The sequence below is a fragment of the Lutra lutra genome, chromosome 18, assembly GCF_902655055.1.
Source record: "Lutra lutra chromosome 18, mLutLut1.2, whole genome shotgun sequence".
Lineage (NCBI taxonomy): Eukaryota > Metazoa > Chordata > Mammalia > Carnivora > Mustelidae > Lutra > Lutra lutra.
In genome coordinates, this window is record NC_062295.1 from 35931637 (window position 1) to 35955711 (window position 24075).

General features: G+C 60.1%; 2 protein-coding genes across 3 annotated transcripts; one reads left to right on the forward strand and one right to left on the reverse strand.

Moving 5' to 3' along the window:
• Positions 1-5126: 5126 nt before the first annotated feature.
• On the reverse strand, positions 5127-8835 carry LOC125090456 (basic proline-rich protein-like). The gene is made up of 2 exons (XM_047713126.1): positions 8795-8835; positions 5127-5925 (listed from the first exon to the last, which is right to left on the reverse strand). The coding sequence occupies exons 1-2, from the start codon at positions 8833-8835 to the stop codon at positions 5127-5129; spliced, it is 840 nt and encodes a 279-aa protein (XP_047569082.1).
• Positions 5378-23107, forward strand: ZNF316 (zinc finger protein 316). 2 transcript variants are annotated; one of them, XM_047713183.1, is made up of 6 exons: positions 5378-5509; positions 9271-9647; positions 9847-9974; positions 10779-10905; positions 11407-11520; positions 18886-23107. In XM_047713183.1, exons 2-6 carry the CDS (start codon positions 9299-9301, stop codon positions 21201-21203), a joined length of 3036 nt encoding a protein of 1011 aa, XP_047569139.1. In that variant the 5' UTR covers positions 5378-5509; positions 9271-9298; the 3' UTR covers positions 21204-23107. The 2 variants fall into 2 exon arrangements, with proteins under 2 accessions (XP_047569139.1, XP_047569140.1); XM_047713184.1 differs by lacking the exon at positions 5378-5509 and having other exon boundaries at positions 9550-9647; positions 9788-9974.
• Positions 23108-24075: the final 968 nt, after the last annotated feature.

A 24075-nucleotide genomic window follows, 5' to 3' on the forward strand; every position in this document is an offset into this window, starting at 1 on the left:
GGCGAGGTGGAGGGTATCGGGCCCAGAACCACGACCAGATATGGAGGGTGATCAGATACCAAGGGTGGGAATTCTGGCTAAACCAACTTGACAGGATTTTTGTTAAAAGTGGGTGATGCAGACAGACATGGAAGCTGGAAGTCAGGGCCTAATTGAGGTGAGGCCCAGGCTAAAAGTCTGGTTAGGGAAATGGTCTTTGTCACAACACGTGCCTCCCCTAACCCCCCATCTGTCTACAGTCTAGACCCCACCCCTGCCATTGCAGGGGCCTGGATTCAACCCTCTGCCCCTGTTGAGGGGACACATATATCATCTCTGCCTGCTCCCCCCTTTCTGCCCTCCACCTGCCCTGCATGGTCTTGGTGGGAGGCTGGGATGGACTCGAATGGCAGACTGGGTAGGCATGGCTTCTGGGGTTGGGGGGCCAAGGTGGGGAGGGGCTCCCTCTGGAAGGACGATGGGCAGAGTCCTTCACGGTGTCAAAGATTGGAGAACTAGAGAATGTTCCCAGAGTGATGAGGTTCCCCCCAGAAAGTAGAAATTCCCATTTCTACTTGAGTCAGCTTGGTATCTCTTAGGAAATAGCAATGTCCCTCCAGGGAGGACTTGAGGATTGGAATTCCGGCCACCAGTTACTATGTGACCCTGTCACCTTGTGGCGTGGACTAGATATTTTTGTCCCCCCTCCAACTCACCCCTTTCCTATGTTAAAACCTAATGCCCAGTGTGATGGCATTAGGAGGGGGGCCCTTTGGGAGGCCACCAGGTCATGGGTTGGAGCCCTCTCTGACAGCATTGATGCCCTTATAAAAGGGACCCCAGAGAGCTCCCTTGAGCCTTCCACTGAATAAGGACCCAGCTTTTGGCTCTCTTTCAGGCTTGGCTGAAATGCCACCTGGCCCATGGCTCACAGGTCCCACCTCCTTGTTGGGACCCGTGCCCCTCTGCCCCTGGGGGCCCTGTGTCCCTTACTGCTGTCCCCCCCAGACCTGTCCAGGTAGCACGGTGCGGGAGGAGCTCAAGCCAAGGCTAGCCCCTGCGTCTGGGAGAAGTCGCCTCTGCCCAGCCCTCCTCCACCGGGCCCTTCCCAGTGCGCTCCAGGGTGAAAGCTGCCGACTGACAGGTCAGTCCCTGGCTGGGCTGAGTGGAAATGTCCAGTCTGGGTCTCTCTTATTCCTGTTGCTTCCTGCTCTCTCAGGGTGCACAGGCCTGGGCAGGCATTACCCTGGGACATACTGCCAGCTACCACTCTGCTCTCTCCTTCCGGCTCAGAAGCAAAAATGACACCAAACCCCTCCCGATTCCAATCACCCCTAATATGGAATCCCAACGCCTTGACTGCATCTATAATTGTTATCTGAGGGCTCACTGTCACTGTCACTGCAGTTCTGAGATCCCCGAGCTAAATTCAGATGGCCCAAAGCAGCATCTCTGGGTGGGTGGGGCCAGCGCCCTAGCAGAATCGGGGCTCCAGCTTGCTTGTGCTGGTCCCCACTCCTGCTAATCTCTCTCCCCACTCCCCCCTGGCACCTCCCATTGGCTTTCATGGCTCAGTAGGCAGCCCTGAGCCAGGGACCCATGTGAAGGCTCTGTCTCCTCGCCCTCCCCGCCACCTAGACAGCAGGGTCTGAGCTCTTCAGAGAACTCCAGGCATGAGCACAGGCCCTGCACTCAGCCGGGGTGCAGCTGTGCCAGGGAACGCGGGCCATCAAAAGGAAAAGCAGGGAGAGGCTGCTGGCCCCAGAGGAGTGGTGATACCACTGAGGACCCGAGAATCTGCAGGAAGGCCAATGGCTGGGGCTTGGCCGGAACTGTGAGACTCAGGAAACCCAAGCAGCAGGGCTACCCAGAGCTTGTGGGAACATCGCTGCATGATGGAGTGAAGGAGAGGGAGGTGGAGAGTCAAGGATGGAACCTGGGTCTCTGGCTCTCCAGGGCCCCTGGGAAGCGAGGTCCACCTGGCAGGAGCCCGGCCCTATGGCAGTGTTCAGGTTCCGTGCCCATAGGTGTTGGGCAGCCAGCGCTAATCCTGGCAGCTCTGGGCTTCGATGGCTGGGAGCATCAAGGCCCGGTGACTTGGGGACATGACAGTCCCAGGCATGACCCAGCCACCTGGGACAGCCTAGCACTGCTTAGAGCAGGCACAAAGATGACCTGGGGTCCAGGGGGGGGGTCATCTGTAGGGGCTTGGTTAGTACGAGGTGGATGGCAAGTCCCACACCCAAAGCACCCAATCCGGACCCAGTGGAGAGCTGACCCAGAAGGAACCGGGCCAGGTGAAGTCATAAGAGTGGGAATTATATTGATTTAACTATAAAATAAGCAAAGTGGGACGCCTGGGTGGCTCAGTTGGTTAAGCAGCTGCCTTCGGCTCAGGTCATGATCCCAGCGTCCTGGGATCGAGTCCCACATCGGGCTCCTTGCTTGGCAGCGAGCCTGCTTCTCCCTCTGCCTCTGCCTGCCACTCTGTCTGCCTGTGCTCACTCTCGCTTCTCTCTCTATGACAAATAAATAAATAAAATCTTTAAAAAAAAAAAAAGCAAAGATACGAAGGCTCCTATCAAGCGGCTTGATTCCCACAGAATAGCGGGCGGTCTACCCCAGCACGCCTTGCTTCTGAAGTCACAGGTATGGGGCAGGGGAGCAGGTTATCTTACGGGAGTGTCCCAAGCCTAACTCTGACCTTGGACATGCCGACTGGGCGGCAGACTCTGGGGCCTTTGTGCAGCGCACCACGTGGGTGTCCTGGACAAGCTTTGGGGGACTTTGCCTGTCACAGGGCCGGAGGGAGTAGAGGCTCACAGAGGGGACAACATAGAGAGGGCTGGGGGTGGCAGTCTCCCTGCTCAGCCTCTGGGGGACAGAGCGGGATGGAGGCAGAGCCTGCTGAGTGGCGAGAGTCTGGGGGGCTTCGTGACTCGAAACTCTCCTCAGAGAAGGGAGGGGAAGAAATCAAGTCTGGTTTAGGTATCCTGCGGGGACAGGCCAGGAAGAGTTCTGAGGAGATGCGGGATCCCAGCTTGATGAGGGGCTGGTTCTGTCGAGCCCCTGCCCCGTCTGTTCTCTACCCGGCTTTGGGTACTGGACTGTGACCGCAGCCCCAGGGCCCCTTGCCCTCCACAGTATAAGCGGATTCGGCCAATGGGCTGCCAGGAAAGGTGGGGAGGACAGGGCTGGGGTATTCTCACCCCTCGCCAGGGTCGCAGCTCCTACTGGGGGGACCCCGTGTGCACTTCTGCTCTCCCCAGGCTGGACGACGTCCTTCCTTGCCAACCCCCCCCCCCCGCCATTTCAGTGCCCGGTGCCAGTCTCTGGCGCCTCTGTCCCTGTTGTTCCCCTTTACCTGGCCTCCACTGCTCCCGTTAGCTCTCCTTCACTCACACCCTCTTGTGGGGACTACCTGGGGATGGAGGGTGCGGAAGGGTCCATGGGGGTCTAGAGTTCAAAGGCCCAGAGAGGAGGTGCCATGTGGAAGTGCTCACAGAGAGCGGCAAACCCCAGCCTCAACTGCAGGGGGTGCTAGTCGCCTCTCAGGGCCTCCTAACAGGTGCCCTGGAAACCGCAGCCTTCCCTGTGGGCAGAACTTCCATTTTTTCCATCTTTTTACAGGAGGCCCTCAATTTTTTTTTTTTAAGATTTTATTTATTTGACAGACAGAGATCACAAGCAGGCAGAAAGGCAGGCGGGGAGTGGGGCAGAAGCAGGCTCCCCACTGAGCAGAGAGCACTGTACGGGGCTCAATCCCACAACCCTGGGATCATGACTGGAGATCCTCAATTTTTAAGCGTTATCCATTTTAAAACATTTTTAAAATACCAGAAGGCAAAGACAATCACCGTGAAGAGTTAGCCTCAGCCAGAGGGTGGGCTGCTGGTGCTCACGAGCTGGAGAAGGTGAGGCTTGGCGGGGGGAACAGGGGGGCAGTGACTGCTGCATCCCTCTACAGGACACACGTTTGAGTCCTGTGTGGAGACCTGAGAAGATCAGGGACTGAGGTTTGGGGAGGGGAGAAGCTGTTATTTCAGGCAGGTCTGAACCTGGCGTGAGCCCGGCCAGGTCGCTGCTCTGTCCTGAAGGTCCAAGGCCGGGTGGTGCCACGGAAAACTTAAGAATAATGGTGCCTGTGGGGTGGGAGCTTGGGAAGGAGCAGGGCTCCACCGCTGCTGACTGGGGCTTGCAAGCAGGCTGAAAAAGGCCCCGACCTCTGTAAGGGCAAGAGCTCACTGTCACACCCAGCGGGCTGCCTGGAGGTAGATGCTGGCAGGTTCGGGGGAGGACTGCAGGTGGACTCTCAGTCTAGCGACCTCACCTCCTCACAGCTCCTGCAGTCACAGATCACTCGTGCCTCCCTCTGCTTGGAGGACCCTTCCCTTCTCAGAGGCTGGTCCTCCGCCTCCTCCTGATACAGGTCCCTCCAGGGGAAGCTCCAGTCGGAGACCCTATTGCATTCATTCGGCTGCCCCGGCCCACTGCCTCTCAGTCCTCATCGCCATCGCTTCTGGGTAAAACGCTCTCATTTAGCAGCGTTGGTCCAGCATGCACTGGTGGTCCCGCAGGCAGGGCGGGTGAGAAGTGGACACCGGCCCCTCCTGCTGCAGTCGCACTTGCTCATCGCCTGCAAGGGCTCGCCCTCGTCCCTGTCCGGTGTCATGGCCCGCGGACTGGATAGAGCCTCCACGAGGCCTCTCCATAGGTCATAGCCTACCTCCACGGTCTCAGGACCTGGAGAGCGACCCAACGCTGGGGCGGGGGGGGGGGGGGGGGGGGGGTCCGTCTCCGGTCTGGCACTCGGTCTGCACTCCCTGCACATTGGTTGAATTAGGAATTTCGACTGGGCTTGGGAAGGGGTTAGGCTCAGAGCCAAGGGATCTCATGGGGAGAATCAAGGGGGAGGACAGAGTTGGGGTGTTCAGGGGTTGGGGCCACGGTCTCGGGGTGGGGGGCACGGGGTCTTCAAAGGAGGACCCAGGTCTCAGAGCGGGGGGGGGGGGCGCTGGGGTGTCCAGGGGTGGAGTCAGGGTTTCGGGTCAGAGCAGGGAGCTCTGGGGTTCTCAGGAGAGGAGTCGGAGTTTTGGGGTGTAGGGTCCGGGCAGGCGGGGCTGGGTGTCCAGGCTGAAGTCGGGATCTCAGGTCAGAGAAGGGGGCGCTGGGGTTCCCAGGGGAGGAGTGGAGGTCTTGGGTCGGGGCAGAGGACCCTGGAGTTCCCAGGAGTTGGGCACCAGGGTCCCCAGGGGTGGGGCGGGATCCAGGACCCGGAGCGCCCTCCCTCGCACCAGGGGCGTTTCCTTGCCCTCCACGCACGCCCCCTCCGGGAGCCGCGCTCGACCCCGCGTGACCGGAAGTGGCCCCCCGTGGGCGCGGGCGGGGCGGGGCCCGGCGGCGGCACTTCCGGTGCCCACGCGCCGCCGCCGCGCAGCTCCGGGGCCGTCACTTTGTGTAGCGCGGGGCGCGCAGGCCCGGCCCGCCCCGGCGTCCGGCGGCGGCTCGGCCGGCCCGGCGCGCGCGCGCGGTGAGTGGGCGGCAGGTGCGGGCGGCCAGGCGCGGGGCGCGGGGCCGGGTCGGACCGCCTCTCCACGCCGGCGCGGGAGGCCGCGGGGCTGGCGGGGCCCGGCCTGGGCCTGGCGGGGCCGGAGCGGCGCGCTGGCCGGGCATTCGGGGGCCGCGCCCACGGCCGAGGCGGGCCGCGGACCCCCCGCCACAGACCGCGCGAAGGGGCGGACTCCGACCCCCCGGGGCGGGCGGAGGCCGGCGGCGCGGAGCAGGCGGGCTGGGGAGGACACGCGCGAGTCCTCGGGAGGTGCCCGCCGCCGGCTAGGCCCGAGGGGCGGGGGTTGGGCCGTGGCCGCCCCCGGGGGACACACCCATCCAGAAGGGGCTGTCACCGCCACCGCCACCGGGGAAGACCCAAGCCAGATAGCTTGGCCCCTGGAGAGATGGAAATGCTTGGCTGGGGGCCCCCATGAGCTTGCTCAGTGACCTTGGGGGCCTCGTCTGGGTCCTCGGTCTCTGCCAGTGGAAGCTCTGGTGGGCTCCTGTGCTGTCTTCTATTGCTGGTAGTCCCGTAGAGGAACCCATCCCTGGGGTTGGGCAGGGTCTGCGCTGCCCCATGTGGCCACATAAGTGGGAAGGGGGCGGGCCTTCGGTAGAGGACTAGGTGGGTAGGAAGAAGGGGAGGTGTGCAGGAGGTTCAGGCCCCTGGCTGCACCTGTGTGGGGAGACCTTGGTACTTAGTTTGGCTCAACAAGTGTTGGCAGGTGTGGGAAGCTAGTCAGCATGGTGAGGGGCTGGCCTGGGGGAGCTGGGATGGCCCCACGCATCCAGCTGCACCAGGAGTAAATCCTGGAAGGTAGGGCAGCCTGATCCATGGACGCACAATGAGGATTGTAGTAGTCAAGGAGGGAAGGCTTCTTGGAGGAGACAAAACCCTGGAAGGCCTTGAATAACGGGTGTGGGAGGGACCGGGCCTAGATATACGTGCACCCGCACATTTCTCCTTCTCCTCTACGTAGGTTCCTTGAATTTGGGACTTTTGTGGAGAGTTTCTAACAGTTTCCAAACTTTTTCTTCTGTTCTTGTGGTCCTCCCTTCCCTTCGTGGAGGGTGTCTCGTCATCCTCAGCTGTAAGCACCTGTAGTACTGTATCCTAGGATGGAGGGCCCCGGGAAAATAAAGGTCCAGGATGATGTGGGGGTTTATGTTGATGAGGCTGCTTACCTGACCCTCTGTGACTTCTGACCCAGAATCAGATGCCTGGAAGTAGGCAGAGTGAGTGTCAGTGGGCTAACAGGCTGGGAAGAGAAGAAAGGAAAGCGTGTGGGTCTGGGGGAGTGTGCCCAGCACCCAGCCATGTGGGGAGGCAGAAAGCATCTGGTGCCTTAGTGACTGAAGTCTGTTTTCCAGGATGATTCTGTTCTGGATTCCGGGTTGGGGTATGTGAGGTGTCTGACTGTGCTAGGTCACAGTTCTGTCTGCAGGGTGACTGCTGACCTCCCATAGCTGCTGAGCCTTTCCCTTCTCTGGTCACTAGCACTTGCATTTTTTGGGAGCAGGGACTTCAGGCCCCAGCCTCTTTGAAGGCAGAGACTCTCAGTGCTTTTGGCGTGGGTTCTGTTTGGAAGGACCCTAAGAGTGATCAGTTTATTCTGGAATGTGGCAGTGGGGCCAGAATACTGAGGTGTTTTGTTTTGTTCTAGTGAGTTCTATGCCCAGTGTGGGGCTTGAACTCACGACCCAGAGATCAAGAGTCGCATGCTCTACTCACTGAGCCAGCCAGGCACCCCTGAATTTTTAAGATCTCATGTTCTTCACGTTGATTTAGACGTGAAGACTCAATTCCTTAATAAATATTTTTATTTTTAGACTCACTTCCTTAATAAATATTTGAGCGTTAACTCTGTGTCTGACATGGGGGGATTCAGGGATGAGCAAAGGGAACTTCCGTTTTCCTGCAGTTGACTGTGTGTTTGGGGAGACAGGTGGTAAGGAGGTAGTTCCTTGAATATATAAAAATGAGGTGCTGTGAGGATAGAGTTCAGGGAACTGGGTGAAACGGGGGCCCAGGAGGCTCCCCACAGAGGATCAGAGAAGAAGAGGGGAAGCAAGTTCCAGGGAAAGGGAATAGGATGGGCAAAGGTCCAGAGGTGGGACCAAGCACCGGGCCACTTTATTCCAAAGCCCTGGGGTTTTCTTCTGTTGCGACTGGGTCCTTGGATACGGCAGACCTGCTGTGGCAGTCTGCTCTGGATGGTGGCCAGGCAGGAGACAGCTCGGCTGGGCTTGGTGTGACGTCTGGGTTCAGCCTGGATTTGTAGCCTGAGGCCTGGGTGAGGAAAGCCCTCCGCTGGATTCTGAGGTGGGTGGCGGTTAGGAAACCTTTGCTGAGCATTCTCAGTGCCCTGAGTGCTGGGTAGGGCTGCTGCTGTCTTCCTGGAGGTGGCTAGAGTAGCGCTTGGCATGTGTGTTTCTACACTCGGCGCCTTCACATGGCCAAAGAGCTATGGAGGCCAAGAACTGTAGGTTCTGGGGAGAGGCTGGGGCAGCCCACCTAGGCATAGCTCTTCACCTGTGACACCGAGTCCCGTGACTGTGAATTCGCAATTCGGTCAGCTAGAGGGGAGCATGAGGGGTGGGACAGAGGTGGCGTCTGGGTGCCCATGCAGTTCAGCCCTTGGACCTGGACGTTGTCTCTGGGAGGCCTTCATGAACGCTCCAAGTTCCTAGCTTTTAAAGTATGGATTTAAAGCAGCAGCTTGGAACTGTTCACCCTATAAGGAGCCTTGGACTTGTTAAAACTGTCACTCTGTTCTGGCCTTGGTCCTCCTAGTAAAGGGCGTTCACCTGGGAGGGAGGAGTGGCCCCTGGGCCTGTAGCCTCCTGTCCATCAGGTCCACAGCCCTTGGCTCTGGGCCATGCGGCCACATGGCTATGTCTCTGCCCAGCACCTGGGCTGACCCAGTTGTGACATTGGCATGAGTAGGACCTTGTAAATCACTGGGGCATTGGTGGTTCTATCCTGGGATTTTCTGATCCTTAAACTTGAAGAGATGTCACAGGGTGTTTTAGATCATCATTGCTGGTCCAGCGATGAACCAGATCTCCGTGATCTGTTGAACTTTCTCCAGATGCTTTGGACGGAGTGAGGGGCAAGGGAGACACAGAAGGTGACCCATACTCAGCACCTCCGGTGTGCTGCTTCTGACAGGAGGAGCCTGACCTGCTGGTCTTCCCAGCAGTGGTGAATAAGACCACCGGTCTCATTACACACCTGCCCATGCCCAGGCCTCTCCTCCCTCACCCCTGCTGGCACAGCATGGGTGCTGAGAGCTGGGCGAGCATTTTCCCCTGTATGTCAGGTGGGCCGTTCCTCCCAGGCTGCACTCAGCTCTTTCAGCCAAATGTGGGCCACTCTCGGCCGTGTTGCCTGGACTCCCTGTTTTCATGGCCCCTGAGGATAAAGACCCGGGCTAAATCCCTGATTTACTCCAAGAAAGCGTGGCGGTTCATATCCAGCACATAATTGCTGACAAGGAAGACCTGAGACTGCGTAATGGGGTCACGGAGAGGGACTCTGTGGTTACTTGTTCTGGGTACAGAATGTCCCAGTTGTGCCATGTGAGATTGTGGAAAGAGCCCCGGTCGTCCCTCAACCTTGGCGGCATTACTGTCTAGTGGGGGAGACGAAGCCTGCCTCCCGCAAGACGCTGCAAGGCTCAAGCATCGCACATGAGTGTGCGGTGGGCAGCTGGTCACCGCCGCCCGTCTGTGTTTCAGGCCGAGCTGAGGCTCTCCTCCGGGGAAGATGGCAGCCCTGCGCTCAACTCCAGACGCGCCAGCCACGCAGCTGGCGAAGGCAGAGGATGGGCTGGAATGTGGTCCTGCTCAGGAGGAAGAAGAGGAAGAAGAAAAGGGGGAAGAGGTGGAGATAGAGGAGGAGGAGGAGGAAGAGATCGTCGTGGAAGAAGGGGAGGACAAGGAGGTGGCAGAGGAAGAAGAGGGGGGGCAGGCCGCGCACGTGGACCAGGTGGAGGTGGAGCTGGAGGACGAGGACGTGGAGGAGGTGGTGGCTGAGAAGCAGAGTCTTACCTTGGGGACCCAGGAGCGCCTTGGCCGTGGCAGTGATGCCAAGTCCCCAGTTCTTCAGGAAAAGGGTAAGAAAAAGGAAGCGGCTCCTGGGGGAGGAGGCGGCAGGGGAGGGCAGGCGGGGACAGGGCGAAGCTGGGGCACCATCAGCCAAGTTTTGAAACGGAGGAGCCAGGAGCTCCTGACCCTGCTTGCTGTCCGGGCAAAGGGGACGGTGGCAGCGAGGCCTGATGGCGGAGGCAGGCCCCTAAGAGGTCCTCCTCTCAGCGTGGCAGGCCACCCGGCTTCCAGCCACACCTAGGGATGAGGACTTGGAGGAGGAGGAGGAGGAGGAGGAAGAAGAGGAGGAGGAAGAGGAGGAAGAGGATGACGATTCCTTGACAGCTGGATCTCAGGTGAGCTGCTATCTCTGGAGCTCAGTTAACCAGGTGGGGTTTGCTTGGGGTGGGGGTGGGGTGGGGGTGCAGGGGGGAATCTCGGCGCCTGGCGTTCCGGAGATCCCTGTGGGCAAAGCAGAGGCTCTGTGGTCCTCAGGGCTAATTCAGGCTGCGAGCAGGGACGGGGTAGCAAGAAGCCACTGGGGGTCTCTAGTCCCAAGCCCATGGGACATGGTTCCACTTTCCTGGGGTCCGACCCTTCCCAGGCCATCACGTCCTGAGAATGTTGACTGCCCCTCCCTTGGCTACTCCACGACCCCATACCTGGAGGGCCTGTCACCCATCCAGGCTCGGGTTTCCTGCCGAGCCCAATCAGACTGGACGCCAGGGCCCACGGTCGGTTGAGTCGATGCTGCTCGTGCACCCAGGCATGGGCCCTCACATTGCTGATGTGACCACTGGCTTCAGCTGGACAGTAAGGGGGGAGGACACAGCCTCCCTGCATGGGCATGGACTTGAGCTTTCTTGTTTTCTGACCTTAGTGTGAGTCGTGGCTCTGCCCCCCACATGCTGAGCATTTGCCCACTCGGAGCCTGGGTTCCTAATCTCTGAGTGGAAATGGGGTCCTTGCCTTTCAGGCCCGCTGCCAGGCTTGGTTGCCCGTCAGTGACGGGATGTCAGGCTGTGTCCCCATGAGCTCCGTGTTGCAGGACCACGGTCACTTCTTCTTGAAGAGACTCCCTGTTGCTCGCCTTTTCTGGGCTCCCCCCCTCCCCACCACCGCGGGCGGCTTAGGGCAGCAGCCAGGGCTTTGTTTTCCAGGGGCTGGTGACCTTTGAAGATGTGGCTGTGTACTTCTCCCTGGAGGAATGGGAAAGGCTGGACGCAGACCAGCGGGACCTTTACAAGGACGTCATGCAGGAAAACTATGGGATCTTGGTGTCCTTGGGTAAGCAGGGAGGCTTTCGGTATGATGGGTGCCAACAGCCTAACCGTTTGAGAGAGTGGCTTCTGAAGCCCCAGGGTCTAGGAGAAGGGGGTCCTGGAGCCAGCCTACCTTTTGGGGAAGTCCTAGGGCGCGAGGTCTCCACTGTGGTCCAGCAGTGCCATGAGCCAGTGGATGTGTTGTGGGAGCCGCCCATCCAGCTCTGGTCTCTGCCGTCTGCTCCCCAGAGGCCTCCAGGGGTGAGGAGTCAGGTGCTGGAGGAGATGAAAGTGTGTGGAGGGGCTCAGCAGGGCAGCTACGGGTACCCGGGCAAAAGTCTAGACTTGTGAATGTGGGATTTCCCAGGGTGGAGGCCGGGAGCCGGGAGGGCTGGTCCAGGAAGGATGGAGAGGAGGGAAGGGAGAGTGAGGAGCTGGTTGGCATGGCGGGGATGGCACTATGTGGGGTGAGGCGGGTCCTGCCCAGCGCAGCCCTGCAGCCGCCGGCTGTTTTTCTCCTGGCCAGGATACCCAATCCCCAAGCCGGATCTGATCTTCCGGCTGGAGCAAGGGGAGGAACCCTGGGTCCCAGATAGCCCCCGTCCTGAGGAAGGAGACATTGTCACTGGCGTCTACACAGGTGAGTGGGAGATGGAATCTCGTGGGGTTTCTGCTGACACAGCTCCTCGGAGCTTTGCCAGACTTTGGCCTTGATCTTAGTCCTGTGCCATGGCCTTGGTGCTGGTGGTCCGGGATGTGGAGTGGGCCTCGTGGAGACAGGGAGGCCGTCATGGGCTAACCTCTGCCTTTGTGGCCCATGGAATGGGCCCATGGGCCCATTCTAACCCATGGAAGTCCAAGGTTGGTGAACCTTAGAGGACCTACAGGTTTCTCTTAGGAGCCTTGGAAAATGTTCCTGGCCCTGCCTTGGAGCCTCTGATTGTTTTTTGTGTTTTGTAAGTGAGGCCCATTTGTTGAGTGTTTGGCTCAGAGAAAGTAAGTGCAGGAGCTGGGCACACTCTGGCTGAGAGAAACCTGCCTTTCTGGTTCCCACACTTGAACTGGTCCTGTGGCTTCTCCACCCACCGGGCTGTCTCTGAGCAGAGAGTCTGGGGGGCAGGCCTCGGCCTGGGTGCGCAGCTTTGCCCCTTCCAGAAAGGAGATTTTGGAGGGAAGCGTTTAGGGTGTGTTCGAGGGTGGCAAATTTCCCTGGGGACCGCCGGTGTGGCTCTGGGTGTTTCTCTAAGCCTCTGAGCTTCTCTTTGCTCACATGGAGAATGAAGTGTTTGACCGAAATCCATAATTTCCAAGCAGAGGATGTGGGACCGTTGCTTCTGTGGCAGTGCCTCACGAGGTCTATGAGTCGGGCTCAGTGTGTGAGAGAGATCGTGGAGGGTGTGTCTGCCTGGGGGCTCGAGTGACGTCCCCCACTGGATGGCTCTTGCCAATCACGGACCTGGATAGACTCAGAGTAGCTCATGGACGTGTTTTAAAATAAAAACACAGAGAAACACAGACCATGTTACTGTGCCTACAAGTGGACTCTTCGCAGTGTTTTCCCGTTTACTCTGTATCCTGGCGACAAGCCTGTGCGGTAGCAGGGCACAGGCAGCCAGCTGACCTCGAAGCTGAGGACGCTGACTTTGAAAGCTGGGCTCAGCCCCAGGGCTCGCTTGCCGTGGTGTTGCTGGACAGCCTTCCCGTCCTGGCTCTCCATGTGCCTCTCTGGGAATCGTTCCTGGGCTTCGGACTTGGGTGGGCTCTGGCTGGTGAGACCATGGCAGCTGCTTCCAGGACGAGTCTGGGACAGAGGTGATGTTTCTCAGGGGGTCTCAGTGGGAGGTGGGCACTGTCTATGGGCAGAGCTCAGAAAAGCCACCTGCAGATAAAGGGGCCACAGGCCTGTCTTTGCCAGTCTCTCATCATGTTAATAGGTGTGCCCCCATTCTTCATGCTTCTTGGAGGGTCGTGGAGTACGGGCATTTGCAGGTTCCGGCGTGGGCGGTCCCCACAATGTGACCTGTGCACCTGGGTGGGGTTCGGCAGCACCCCGAGGAGGCTGGCTCGCCGGGCCAGTGCCTCCCTGTCTCCCCTAAGGCTTGTTGCTGTAGTAGGACCGCATGGCCTTGAGTGCTCCCCCTATCCCCACCCCTTGCCACCCAGTGAGCCCGAGGTCGGTGCAGGACCTGGGCATAGTTTTAGATACATCCCTGTCTGCTGGGGTCAGCTCAGGTAGGGCAAACCCATCTGAGGCCTTTTTTTTCTTTTAATATCTATTCATTTGTTCATTTGTTTATTTGAGAGAGACAGAGTGTGCATGCAAGAACAGGGTGGGGGCACAGGGAGAGGGGAAGAGAGAGAGAGAAAGAATCCTCAAGCCAACTCCCCTGCCCAATGCAGGGCTTGATCCTAGGACTCCGAGACCGTGACCTCAGCTGAAATCAAGGGCAAGCCACTTAACCGCCGGAGCCCGCAGGCACGCCGTCTAAGGCCTTTCTTAACTATGACTGTAGTCTGTTTGCTAAAGGTCTTCTCCCCGTACTCATTTCCGTGTGGCCGAGTCTGTTGAGAGTTGAGAATTGCTGGGTCTGGACGGGACAGATGCTAGCTGTCCTGGGCCCGACAGTGTTTCTGGATCTCTAGACTATAGTCTGGCAAAACGCCAGTGTACTCCTCTTGTGCTTTTTGAAGAATTGGGCCAAAAGGTTTGGACTCTGGCCAGATTCTCCCCCTCAGACGCCCCATCCCGTCTGCCATACTGACCTGAAGTCCCCTGCTCTGCCCTTCCAGCTCTGTGCTCGGCCCCTCCACCACAGGGCCATGAGCCCCACACACTGTGCTCCCTCTCTTCGCCCTACCCCCTTTCCTGTGACTTTCTCCCCACCTGGCTTGGATAGCAGCACCTCGCCCCTGTTTGCGATAGCCCCGTGTAGTCGCCCGCCAGGTCCCTGTTGGCGGCAGGACCCCATTTCCTGGCCACAGCTGCACTGCAGCAGGGTCGTGGCTGGAGAAAAGCGTGGCTGCCGGCTGACCTCACACCTCCTGAGGACGCTGCCACCACCACCTGGGGCCGGTGGTCCGGCTTCGTGTCCTTGTTGGGTTGGCTTTCTGCTCTCTGAGGTGGACCTTCTTGGCGTCTGATTTCTCAGCTGCCTTCCTGGCTGCTTCTGCGTCTGCCCTCGCTTGTTCCCAAGACCGGGATGGTCCTGCGTCATCTTCTGTTCTCTCCAGGGGACCGTGGCCAGAGCTTACATCAATGCTGCCCATCCGCAGCTTCCTTCTCCAGCTCTCACCTTGTCTGATTGTCCATCTGTATCCTTGATCTCTCCACTTCTGTGATGATCATTTCAGAGTGAACCTGAACCTGACGGGATTTCTCCTACCTCAGTCCCCTCTTGCAGCGTCCTTGGCACCTGAGTGCCAATGGCTCCGTGCCTTATTAGTCCTTGTCACTCTGCCTTCCTCTCCCTACCCTGTCCCAGGCTTTCATGAGGCCGGCAGGCCTGTGGCCACAGGTGTTCCGGAGCTGCCTCTGCCTTTTCCTCTCGGGGATTCCCCATGAACTTGGCACAGCATCTGGGCCTTGCTCTGGCCTTGAGGCCACTGCCCCTCTAGGCTCATCTCCACCCTTAGCTCTTCAGGCTTGGCCCCACAGACAACCTTTCTCTTCAAGCCTGCCTCAGGGCCTTTGTGCCTGCTGTTTCCCCTGCCAGGAGTGCCTTTCGTGTGGCTGGCTCCGCTGTTAGGACCCCACTCGAGTCATGTGTTCCTAAACACACAGACTTTAGGAGCACGCCCTCCAGCATTACTCCAGGATGTTCCCTGCATGTACAGCAAACAGCACTGTCTGAAATGGTCCTGCCTAGATGTTTGCTTCCTCATTTCCTGTCTGCTGCTGCCGGCTGTCTCTATAAGAGCTGGCACTGGGTATTGTCTACCCTGTGCTGTCTCCACGGTGCCTGGCGCGGGCCTGGCACCCAGCGGGGCTGGCGGCTGATCCCCTCCCTTCTTGGCTGCTGTTCCTCCCACTTGTGTGAGAGCGAAGGATGGAAGAGAAATACGGCATGCAGGGTTACACCTGCTTAAAGATGACCCGGGAAAGGAGAGACAGAAAATTTAAGAGCAGTAAGAGGTAAAACACCAAGGTGGGGGAATCTCAGGGTTGGTGAGCACCGTCAGCGGTTCTGGAGAGGTGGTCAGGAGCGGCCGTGCGGTGCAGGCCCGGCCCCAGCCTGCAGGTGGTCTTTACCTCACACAGCCCGTGAGCACCTGGGCTGGGCACCTGTGCTGGGCACCTGTGCTGAGCACCTGAGCTGCGCACCTGGGCTGAGCACCTGAGCTGGGCTGTCTGCCAAGGGAAAACTGGGGTCAGGGGACTATTAGTCCCTAGCGTGGACCTTCCCTGCCTTTGCCACACCTCTGAGGGGGCCCTGGGTGTCCCTGGATCCTCCTTTATTGTCTGAGCCAGGAGAAGGCATTTGGGTCCCTTCTTGCCTCCGACCCCTGGGCGTGGTGTAGGCAGAAGGGGAAGGAACCAGGAAACATTCCAAGTGAGGAAGAGCCGGACCTCAGGCTCCTGTTAGTAGCTCTTCCTTGATACTATACTCATGGTACCCATGAGGAGACTGAGGCAAGAGGTCACTAGCCAGTGATGGGGGACGAGCCCTGTGCTCAGAGGACAGAGCCCAGCACAGAAACCTGGCCCTGTCGGGAGCTGCCGCCTCCCTCACGCTTGAATACAGGCCTGGTTACCAGACTCCTGCTCAGTGGGAAGGCAGGGCAGCTGGCCAGCAGCCCTGGAGGCAGGAGCCCACCTGCAGCTTGGGGCACGCCAACTCTGTCCACATCGTCACCTTGTAACTGTCCCTCAGGGGGTGGGGGGTTCTCCGCAAACACACCTCAAGTCTCCGGGTCTGGATGGCAGAGTTGGCGCTGGTGTTGACAGCACAGATGGGTTTAGTTGGAGCTGACTCACCAGGGGCCCCGGGTCAGGGTGGGCCCGGGGGCAGGCCTCCAGGTTCCCCGAAAGGGGCAGAGGTGGCTTGGGTTGCGAGTCATAGAAAACGGTGGCACGGTTCTCAGGGCGTCGTGTGTCTTCATGCTGAGTGGCCCGCGGTGGGCCTCCCAGCAGCTCGGGGATGGAGGTGCACTGGGCGCGTGGCTCGGGGGCTTTCATCTTCTCCGAGGTCCTGTGATTAGAGCCTTGGTAGGGCACTTACTGGAGGTGCCTTGGGGGCTCTCCTGAAAGGCTACTGGTCAGGCCCTGGGATTGTCATCGGGCCTCAGAGCACTGGTTGCAGCCTAGCTAATCATCACCCAGGGTCATAGTCCTTGGGAGCAAATGTCTCAGGGAGATGAGACAGCAGCTTCCCACTTCCCAGGGTCCTCTTCTCTACCCTGTCCCTGTGCGTTCTGAAAGGAGCAACTGTGTTTGACCCTATGGGCCACTGTTAAAATATGTCCCCTCACCCACCTTGTAGAAGCATTCTCTGCCCTGGCTCTCGGCTCACAAGCAGACCTGGTAAGTGCTCATTTGGATTCCAGCAAACTCCCTGGGAACCTGGAGTGACCCTTCCATTGGACACCCCCACTCCAGGGTCCTACCTCCAGACCCTGACCCACTTTGGTGACAGAAAGAAGGGAATGGAACCCAGTCTTGGGGCAGGCTGGTCTTTGTCTGCCTCCCCCTCCAGTGGCCCTGCTCCTCCCGGCGATCTTGGGGTGCAGCCGGCCCTGACTGCCCCGGGACACAGCTGCCCTTACTGCCCCACATTTGGTGTCATTGGTGCTCCCCACCACTTTGCCGTGTGCTGTTTTCTCACTCCTGGACAAGTGGCTGTGTTGCTCCCCTGTGCAGGGGCTTGAGGTGGGGGCTAGGTAAGGGCTCACCTTTCCCAGTGTGTGTGGGGGGCTTTTGGCTGCTCTTAGACTCCAAGGAAGAGGTGTTGTGGGTGAGTCACTGGGACCTCGCCCACCCTTCCCAGTTCTGAGTGGCTGAGATGGCCTGTTGGCGGGCCCTCATTTGGCCTGCGTGTCTACTTTGTCTCCAGCAGGGATGACCCTGGGCTGCGCCTTGGGGTACACACTAACCCCACTAAGACAGTGAACTTGTTCCTCAGCTTGAATTCCCTCTGCCTTGGCGAGTCTCTAATTCAAACTAACAAATTCTTGTGCTAAAATTCTTTTTGAGACTCATGGGAAGAATTCCCAGCTGACCTGAGTATTTGCTGACCTGCCTGTCCCTGCACCAGTCTCTCTCGTCTCACGGGGGTGCTCCAGCCTTCCCAGGGAGGAGCTGGGCCATTTCTGTGCTTGTACCAGGGACCAGCCACTTCATGTCACCCACTCGTGGCCCTGGGTGACAGCTGGAGATAAACTGAGTGTAGTTCAGCAAACTTTGTCTCTTATTTTAAAGCTTATTTTTACTATAACAGTATAATATTACTAACTGTAGAAGACTTGAATATGCAATTACAAAAAAATAAAATAACCCATTTCTCTATGCCTTTAAATGATGCGTGTTTTTTTTTTCATAGCCGCAATCATGCCCGAACAGTTGTGTGTCTGCCTTTATTTCCCCCCGTGCTGTGCTGTTTTCCCATGTGACCATATCACCATACATGTACAGTGCCATACAGAATACAGGATGAGGGCTGAGCCAGGCTGGTCAGCCCTCCTGGGCCCCGACCTGCCGCCGGGGGCGGGACTCAGTGCTTCAGGCTCATCTAGCCAGGTGATGCCTGACACCGGCCACAGTTTCTGTGGTGGACCCAGGTGGGGCAGGAGAGGGGATTTGCACCCTTGGAGCTTAAACCTTCCAGATGCTAGTATTCTGGAGCCGTTGGCAGCACGGTGTGGGACCACTGTGGACACACACAGGGCAGAGTGCGTGAGAAAGTAGGCACACAGGTGCTTTGGAACACCTGGGGCCACCATGGGTCAGCGTTCTCCCTTCTCTTCCTTATGAGACTTCGTGCCTATCCCATAAACAGTAGTTCCCTCCTGAGTATGATGGCAGGCACATCAGCACCCCATTTTCCAAACTAGAAAACCCTACAGGCCGACTCCATATCCACACTCTGCCCTGAAGGGAGAGGTTGGTTTCGTGGAGGAGGTGGAGAACTGTAAGACCTTGGTGGCGGGGTGGGGGGCAGTGTCCTTGGCCTTCTGGGATAGGAAAGCGCTTGCAGTTCACCCAGTCTTAACCAGCTTGGGACTGTTTCCCAAATGCACAGGCACTCGGACAAAGCCAGTCTTTGGGGTGGCATACAGGGAAGCTTGGGCTGTGGATGAGTGCAGGGAGCTAGGGCCCAACGGCCCCTCCAGGTCTCCTGGGCTCAAGGCAGCCTTGTCAGGTTCTGCTCCAAGAGTGGGAAGGAGACCCACATCTGCTGGCCAGCCTGAGGCTGGTGGAGAAGGACTCCGAGGGGAAGGGATGCCGAGCAGAGCCCAGGTGCTTACAAAGGCAGGTCCTCAGCTGCAGGGCCCTGGGGCTGTGCTGGCCCTGGAGACTTGCTGGGCTTGGACTGAGCAAGGCGGGGCTGGAATGCTCTGGAAGACATAGGGGTTTTGGGGAGAATAGCTCAGGGGTCTCTCTTTTCCTGGGTACAGGACCGCTGTTGTGGGCTTAGGTGACCAATTTTGTAGTGTTCCTGCTCCTCAGCAGGGCAGCAAGCCCTGGAGATCTGCCAGAGGGATTAGTGAATTGGTGCCATTTGAGGATAGTCCAAGCAGTAATCTCGGCCTCCCCTAAGAGGGACACCCACATGCACATTTCTCCTGTCTGCAGCCTTCCTCCTAACTGAGGGAGGCAGTGGCTCTACTGCCCCAGGGACGCTGGAACGGGTCCTTGTGGACCAGAGAGGCATCCTGTCCAGAAACTGGGGATGGAGGCTAGGGGAGCTTGGGGTCCCGCCCAAGTGTGATTTCTCTAGGGAGGAGCCTGCCAGGGGCTGCCTCGGCCTCCTCTCACTTCTCTCTTTGGGCATTGCTTTGTCGCCTTCAGGAGCCTGGTTCTGGACCGATGACCTGGACGACCACGAGGAGGAGGAGGATGAAGACTTCTTGGCGGAGGTGGCCGAGGAAGAGAACGAGCCTCCGGGGCTCTGGTCAGCGGCCTACGGCGTGGGGGACGTTCCTGGGACGTGGGGCCCCGATGACTCAGATTCAGCGCAGACTCCGGAGGGATGGGGTCCTGACCCCGGGGACCTCGGGGTCCTGACGGAGGGGTCGGAGGCGAAGCCCTTCCTACCGGGCCGGGAGCCTGGTGCGAACCTGCTGGCGCCCTGGGCGTTCCCTGCCACTGTGGCTGCCCCAGCCGGACGGCCCGAGACCACGTGCGACGTATGCGGCAAAGTGTTCCCGCACCGGTCCCGGCTGGCCAAGCACCAGCGCTACCACGCGGCCGTCAAGCCCTTCGGCTGCGACGAGTGCGGTAAGGGCTTCGTGTACCGCTCGCACCTGGCCATCCACCAGCGCACGCACACGGGAGAGAAGCCCTTCCCGTGTCCGGACTGTGGCAAGCGCTTCGTCTACAAGTCACACCTGGTCACTCACCGGCGCATCCACACGGGCGAGCGGCCCTACCGCTGCGCCTTCTGCGGTGCGGGCTTCGGGCGCCGCTCCTACCTGGTCACGCACCAGCGCACGCACACAGGCGAGCGGCCCTACCCTTGCCCGCACTGCGGCCGCAGCTTCAGCCAGAGCTCGGCGCTCGCGCGGCACCAGGCCGTGCACACGGCCGACCGGCCGCACTGCTGCCCCGACTGCGGCCAGGCCTTCCGCCTGCGCGCCGACTTCCAGCGCCACCGGCGCGGCGGCGGTTGCGCGGAGCCCGGCGGAGACGGCCCTCGGCGGGAGCCCTGCGACACGGTGCCCGCGCCGGGGCCCGAAGAGGCCGAGGCCGGGCCGGAGGAGGCCGAGGCCGGCGAGGCGGACGGAGAGGCCGAGGTCGAGGCTAGAGAGGAGGAGGCGGCGGCGGCGGCAGTGGGGCCCACCCCCAGGAGCAAGGAGGACCCCGAGCCGGACAGGCGGTTCCTCGAGCTGGGCAACGGCCTGGGGGAGGGCGAAGGCCCTTCCTCGCATCCACTCGGCTTCCACTTTCCCGTGCACCCCAAGTCCTGGCTGCACCCGGACGGCTTCCCGATCCTGGGCCTCCCGGACTTCGGGGAGCGGCTGCCGGCCGACAGGCGTCCCCTGCCGGTCCCCCTGGGGGGCCGGCTCGCCCTGGTGGAGGGCGCGGGGCTAGCCTGCGACCCTTTCGGCGGCGGCGGGCCGGGCGCCGGGGGCGGCGGCGGGCTGCGCGCCTTCGCGCCGGCCGTCGGGGGACTGCTGGGCGAGCCGGCGCCCGCCGCGCTGGCAGAGGAGGAGAGCCCGTGGATCTGCTCCGACTGCGGAAAGACGTTCGGGCGCCGCGCCGCGCTGGCCAAGCACCAGCGCTACCACGCGGGCGAGCGGCCGCACCGCTGCGCGGACTGCGGCAAGAGCTTCGTGTACGGCTCGCACCTGGCGCGCCACCGCCGCACGCACACGGGCGAGCGGCCCTTCCCGTGCCCCGAGTGCGGCGCGCGCTTCGCCCGCGGCTCGCACCTGGCGGCGCACGTGCGGGGCCACACGGGCGAGAAGCCCTTCGTGTGCGGCGTGTGCGGCGCGGGCTTCAGCCGGCGCGCGCACCTGACGGCACACGGGCGCGCGCACACCGGCGAGCGGCCCTACGCGTGCGGGGAGTGCGGCCGGCGCTTCGGCCAGAGCGCGGCGCTGACGCGGCACCAGTGGGCGCACGCCGAGGAGAAGCCGCACCGCTGCCCCGACTGCGGCAAGGGCTTCGGCCACAGCTCGGACTTCAAGCGGCACCGGCGCACGCACACGGGCGAGAAGCCCTTCCGCTGCTCGGACTGCGGCCGCGGCTTCGCGCAGCGCTCCAACCTGGCCAAGCACCGGCGCGGCCACACCGGAGAGCGGCCCTTCCCGTGCCCCGAGTGTGGCAAGCGCTTCTCGCAGCGCTCGGTGCTCGTCACGCACCAGCGCACGCACACGGGCGAGCGGCCCTACGCCTGCGCCAACTGCGGCCGCCGCTTCTCGCAGAGCTCGCACCTGCTCACCCACATGAAGACGCACCGCGGCGCGGCCGGCGCGCCCGGCTCCGCGCCGGCGGCCCCCGCGTCCAAGACCGAGGCCCCCGCCAAGGGGACGTCCGGCGCGGGCAGCGGGCCGGGGGAGCGCGGCAGCACCCTGCTGGAGTTCGCGGGCGGAACGAGCTTCGGCTCTGAGCCCACGGCCCCCTTCGCGGGGCCCTCGGGCGCCTACGAGGAGAGCATCCTGTGATGGCCTGAGGCTGACGGAGGCGCAGCCCGCCGGGCCGTCGGCCCCCTTGCTCCTCTGGCCTCGGGGTGCTGAGGATCCCAGTCCTGGTGCGGTGCCTTCCCCTCAGCCCCCCGTGCACCGCATCCCCCGCCCCAACCTCGGGCGCCCCTCCTGCCCGGCTCCGGGAAACCGGGCCGCTGAGCTCGTCCGGCCGTGCAGGGGGCGCGTGGGGAGAGGAGAGCCACGTGCGGAGGAGGCGAGGGCAGGGGGCGGCCACCCCCACCGAGACTGCTGCATCCCACGCTGTAGGGATGGCAGGCGAGGTTATTTATTTCACTCGGATTCCGATTTGGGTGGCCTGGGGGACCGGCGGCCGATGAGTCTGTAAGTGGGTTGTACAGCGAGGGAGGGGGAGCCCTTGCGTCGAGGGGAGGGTGGGGTGGTCGAGGGCAGAGCATCCGGCTCCTCCAGTGGGTTTGGTTGACGACTTCTTCCCATTCCTCAGTGAGGGACTTCAGGGACCTTGTGGTCATTTGAATGTGTCCGGGAAGTTTTAAGGACTACGCGGGGCTAGGGGAAGCCTTATGGGTTTCCGGAGGACGATGTTCCTCCCCTACCGAGGGGGGACAGAGATGCGACTGGGAAAGCTTTTATCCTGTCTACGGTGGATATTTACTTCCATCTCTCGTATGGCCTGAGGAATCTGGGAGGAGGAGAAAAAGCCAGAAGCCAAATTCGCGGCCCCAGGCGGACGGGTTGCAGGCGTTCCAGGGTCCTGAGGGAGTTTGAAGCCTTATTCTGGGGGGAGGGTCACTCACTCTCACCCCACTCACTGGAGCACCGAGATCAGCCAGGCACTAATTCTGCCCCGGTGGGTTTTGGTCTCCACCTCCCCCTTTGAGCCCTTCGGTACTCTCACCTCTGGCGGCTGGAGGGGGCGCACTCAGCCTTGGGGGCCCCTTGCTGGCTGCTACCGCCATGGCCCCAGCCTTCAACTTCCGGGGCGCCACCTCCCCTGGAGCAGTCGGACACATGGGCCCCTGCCCTCTAAGCCCAGCGCTTATTTAGGTGTAATGACCAATTGTAAAGTGACAGGTCGGCAGCAGGATCAATTCTCACATCCCTACGGGGCTAGGGCCCTATGACGCCTGTGGGTCCCTCTAACGCCGCTTCTGTCGTTATTCTGTACTAGAAGCAAGTAGTGTTTCTCTTTAGAATCCCATGTCACAGGGTGGGCAGTCTGTACAGCGGAAGTCCACCTGCGGGGGTGTGGACTTGAGCCTGTGGCTCAATGACAGGCCAGGCACCCAGCTATGCAAATCCTGCACCTGGCGGGCACCCCGCCCTCTGGGTTGGGCCATTGGGAGCCACTGGGTAGGCAGCTGAAATATGGCTCACATGAGATCCTTCCCTCCCTGAATGCCTTGTGGGCCGGTGAGTGGGGCTAGAAAACAGATTTTGAAGCAACCGCATTCCCTTTTAGACCTAGTTCCTTCTGTTTTAGTGTAGACATGGCCTTGGGAGAGCCAGCAGCCAGGCTGCTGGGGCTGGGGGCGGGGTAGGAGGCTCAGTAGTCAGTGGGTGGGAAGGGGGCGTGGATGGTGGCGGTAAGAATTTGCCTGGCTGGGTGCGGTGGTGGGGTGGGGTGGGTGCTGAGGAGGGCAGGGGTCCCGGAGGCATCAGCAGTGCTGGGTGATGCCTTCCCTGTCCTCACTTTCTTTCCTCTCCCTGTGGGACAGGAACCTCAGGGGCCAAGTTCAAGGCAGCATAGCCCCACATGGCTGGGGTGTGGCTCTGTGCTCATCCCCGCCTTGCACACCCCTCAGAGTTCGTACCTTTGGTGCTGCCCTGGGCCCCAGCTGCTTCTGCCCTGGCCAGGAGCCATCAGCAGGAGGACCTAGCTTTAATAAAGACTGGAGAAATGAGCTTTCTGACTGGATTCCATGCTGTGCTGCTCCTTAGTGCCCTCAGGGAGGCTCTGCAAGGTCTTGGGCCTTTTTTTCTGCAAACAAAACGAAACACAAAAAACTTTTTTAAGGAGTTTCTCCTTTCAGAGACTAGAAATGGCCCATGAGGCGTCAGCCCAAGATGAGCTTTGGCTCCTGCTGCCTGTGTCTACCAAGTCTTTCCGGGAGTCCCCAGCGGGCCCCCCCACACTGCCACAAACTCTTTGTAACACACCTATCTTGGGACCTTCCTGTGCTTAGGGTTGTTCTCTCCAGCCTTTCTGAGGTCAGAGGAGAGGGGCCAGGTCCCCCTCCCTGGGGTCCAGACATGTGCTGAGTCACAGACATTTCGTAGGCTTGTCTGGGCTCTTCTGCTCTATGCCAGGGCCCAGGGTGCCTCCTGTGACCCCCCAAGTTCCTTCCTTTGTACTGATTTCTCAACTCCATTCTTCTCACCACCTGAGGTCCCCACAACCAGATCTGACCTCCCATTCTCGGCCCACAGATTTGGAAACTATGAACTATGAAGTAAATTCTCTTTCAGATGTGGTTTGAAGGCATGAGAGCAGAACCCAATGTTTCAGTTAAAAAAAAAAAAAAAGGCTTTGAGTGGCAGATGGATGTTAAGACCTAGTTAAAAACTGATGGCCTTGAGGATCTTAAAGTCTACTCAGAAAAGGTAAATTATTCCCTGATAGAGCTTCTAGTTGTGCGGCCAAATTCCTTTTTATTTGGGGGGTGGGGGGGGAGGGGGCGACCCAATCCTGATGGTCATAGAAAAAAAAAAAAAAAAAGACAGCCTTCCTGGCTTTAAGAGGACTTCCAAATTTCTGGAGTCCCTGATTGATTTCCCCTGAGTGTCAATTTGGGGGAATCTGGGGCCATTTGGGGGGCATCTTCTAACATTGCCAAGGAGTGGAAGCCCCCAGGAGATGTGACATGTGCAA